This window comes from Hippocampus comes, unplaced genomic scaffold (genome assembly GCF_001891065.2).
Source record: "Hippocampus comes isolate QL1 unplaced genomic scaffold, H_comes_QL1_v1.1 scaffold75, whole genome shotgun sequence".
In the NCBI taxonomy this organism is placed as follows: domain Eukaryota; kingdom Metazoa; phylum Chordata; class Actinopteri; order Syngnathiformes; family Syngnathidae; genus Hippocampus; species Hippocampus comes.
Window position 1 is genome coordinate 253,993 of NW_017805007.1, and position 3,754 is coordinate 257,746.

The 3,754-nt window shown below is 41.0% G+C and overlaps 1 protein-coding gene across 1 annotated transcript in view; it reads left to right on the forward strand.

Moving 5' to 3' along the window:
- cemip (cell migration inducing hyaluronidase 1) overlaps positions 1-3,754 on the forward strand; it is a 154,735-nt gene that overhangs the window by 113,832 nt on the left and 37,149 nt on the right. Inside the window, exon 15 of the mRNA XM_019859939.1 lies at positions 3,195-3,264. Coding sequence (XP_019715498.1) covers positions 3,195-3,264 — 70 coding nt within the window. The remainder of the gene's footprint in view (positions 1-3,194; positions 3,265-3,754) is intronic.

Genomic DNA, 3,754 nt, shown 5'->3' on the forward strand with positions numbered 1-3,754 from the left:
GTAATTAAGCAAATGCGCATCGAGATTTCTCTTTGTCTGGCCTCTTATTCTGTATTTCAGCATTATTTCGTTGTGCCAATGCATTGATAATGTTCATAAAAATATGTAGATTATTTTAACCGTAAGAAATCTTGTGTTTTTTTTCTCCCAAAAATACTCACAAATAAAATATGAAATGTCGGGTTTGCTTCGGGCTCGGGCCTGCAAATCGGGCTCGGCTGACGTCACTGCTTTCTCGATCCTCTTCTTGATCGTGAGCGCTGTCTTCACCGCTTAAATCGCCGACACTTTTACCGGGAACGGGGGTGCACGGCCGGGCTTCGTCTGTGTCGCTGGCCCCCTCGTCACTGTCGACAGGGGTCGGATTCCGTGCATCTGGTAGCGAGCGTAGCGAGGCCACTCCCCCGCAAGCGAGCATTTGCTCTGGAGCAAATTTAACCCAGCTGCGTTCACACGTGCACATTTGTTCCGGCGTAGCGTCGCAAACGAGCATTTGCTCTGGAGCAAATTTTTAAACCACCTCCCTGAGGTGGATCAAATTTGGTCCGGTATAAGCTCTTTAGTGGAGCTACGTCGGAGCAAATGTGCACGTGTGAATGCTTCACTGGATCTGTTTCGGAACAGCATCGGACCAAACGTTGCCGTGTGAACGGGGCTATAGATTCTCAGTTTGGTGCAATGTTCCTTCTAAGCTGTGCACATGACCAATTGCACACTGCTCTCGCCCTCTTAGCACAGGTGGTGATGCTGGCATGCTCCACGCACATATATTACATTTCTACAGTCATTCCTTAATTTGAAACTATCAATCGGACACCACACCATTCCCACTTCCCTTCCAGTTTCCGTCCTGCAGCCAACGGTGCACACTCAGTTGTTCTATTATAGTTTGAAGCACACATTGACACACAAGGACTTACTCACCACTGACGAGCGGCTGCCACTACATTCAGGAAGTCTAAAAATGGGCATATTTTACAACTCCTTTAAATGATGCTTTTTAGCACGTTTCAAAGGTCAGGTGACTAGAAATGTTTGTGTTTTATTATATTGCATGTTTTCGATTATATATGAGTGGTCAAGGTAGGACCATATTTATACACAGGGGTTTTCCAATACAGATGGTGGACTACTTGGCCTGGAAAACCATCGCCAAAGTCACTGCTCACTTGTGTCACCGGGTAAATTGATCACCTCTCTAATAAAAAAGAAAACTAGTAACGTTTCACGTTTGGCATCTTTCTAAAAATGTCATACAAATGATACTTTTGCTCTTTTAAGAAAGTGCTTATGTGTACAACCCAACGTTAGCCACGGCTCCTACAGTGGGAGCATGACTTAGAACACAGGTGTCAAACTCAAGGCCGGGGGCCAGATCCAGCCCGCCACATCATTTAATGTGGCCCGTGAAAGCAAATCATGTGTTTCAGCTTCCATGATCTTTACTAAACTCAGTACCGGAATGTCAAATTGCCACGTGTAATAAATAACGTTGAGATTTTACAAAAAAAAATGATAACATGTTTACACTCACTTGAACAATAATTAAACAAACAACAAATGAATAGTTGACTGATTTTAAAACTAGTACTGTACTCCATAATTATTTTTTGTGTGTGTGTGTACAAGTAATTATACGATGTGTTGATTTAGCATTTATTGGGTTTCACTGTCATAATGGCCCTCCAAGGGAAGACATTAACTCCAAGGTGGCGCGTGATAAAAATGAGTTTGACACACCTGGCTTAGCATGTTAGAAAGTTGCCACACATTAAACGTTATTGGTTTTCTCTTTGATTAGAGAGATGATCAACTTACCTGATGACCTAGTCAGAGCAGTGACTTTGGCGGTGCTTTTCCAAACCCGGTGGTCAACCATCTGCATTGGAAAATCCCAGTTAAATATGTTTACCCTTGATTTTCTGGAGAGCTGTTCAATTTGTTCTTTTTAACTTTTGGCACTAACCAGAGTTCAATAATCTGTCCAAGAAAACTATTAGCGCAACGTGGTTTCCGTGCGGCAGCCGGCAAACTGCACATGAGAGTATTTGGATGTGCGTCAGAAAATGACTTATACACCATTTGGTCATGACTTCTGTCACAACAGTCTCTGTTAGGCTGATTCTGTTGCGCCATGACACGTCTTAAAATAATAATTAAAATCAAATTATAGGCATAAATTGGAGCCGGAGAGGGATGATTTTTTTTTTTCAAGATTACTTTCATAATGTTCAACAGGTTGGCCGTGCATACTCAACTCAACTCAACTGTATTTATAGAGCACTTTCAAACAGCCATCGCTGCATACAAAGTGCTGTACATGGAGCAATTTAACATATACAACAAACAGTAAAGCAAATCGGTAATAAAGACGGTAGAAAGCACCGAACAGCAAAACCAAGAACAAATCTAAGTCATGCTGAGTCAAATGCCAAAGAATACAAGTGAGTTTTGAGGCGGGTTTTGAAGATGGGCAGCGAGGAGGCTTGCCGAATGTTCAATGGGAGGTCATTCCAGAGAGAGGGACCAGCAACAAAAAAGGCTCGATCCCTTCTGAGCCTCAGTTTAGTTCTTGGTACTTCTAATAATGTCTGGTCCGCAGACCTGAGGCGCCTGGCATGTGTGTAGGGGCGGATGAGCTCAGAGAGGTAAGGTGGCGCAAGGTTATTTAGAGATTTGAAAACAAATAACAATTTTGATAAATGACAAAAAGAGTTTTTTTTTTTTTAACTTCAAAGGTCAATGTTCTATGAAAATATGCCTTTCGATCATCACTGAAACATCGTTTATCCAAAATGTTAATGAAAACAAGGTACGCTTTCCACACCTAAAAGGCGAAAGGCTTCTTTGCAGCTGAATCAATTCTTCACTCAAGCTGGTATGGCCTTTACTCTTGTTTTTCTTGTGACTCTGGCTGTTATTAGTCTGACTAAAGATCTATTTTTTCCAAATTTACATCCTTCATCTCTGTCAGGCTGTCCGCCATGTCTGCTTGAAAGGAGACTTGGCTTGGATTTTTCCTCTCCCCCTCTTTTTAAGACAGAAACATATTAATGTAGCAACTTATTTTGACAGGTACCAGGTCAGATAAGGACAACTGATCTTGCAAAACTAAGCTCAAATTTTCACGTGATGAATACAAACATTTTTTTTCTCATTGCTCTTCCCCACTGTCTTATACTCTTGTTATTTAGTGCAACTTCAACTTTCTGGATTGCCAACCCAAACAACAACCTTATCAACTGTGCTGCTGCAGGCTCAGAGGTGAGTTTCTATTTTCACTTTTAGCCATTCCAACCCATTCTCTTACCATCCCCAGCTTCTCTAGATGAACAACTGTACGCACATATTATCTCTTGAGTCAAGCAGGCAACAGACAGAAACACTGCCACCCATTCAATGTGATAGTCCAGGGGTCGGGAACCTTTTTGACTGAGAGAGCCATGATAGCAAAATATTTGGAAATGTATTTCAGTGAGAGCCATCTATATATCTATATATAGATATATAGATATATATATATGTGACTGCTGTCAGGCTGTTGAATAAACATGCGTGAAAACCTGTAACCATTGTAAATAGCACAGCCACCTCATGTATGCATAATTCTGAAACATTTATTTATGTTGTGCATGCAACACTTTGTTTTGTTCTTTTTCTATATATATATATATATATATATATATATCTCTCTCTCTCTCTCTCTCTCTCTCTCTCTCTCTCTCTCTCTCTCGATATATATATATATATACAT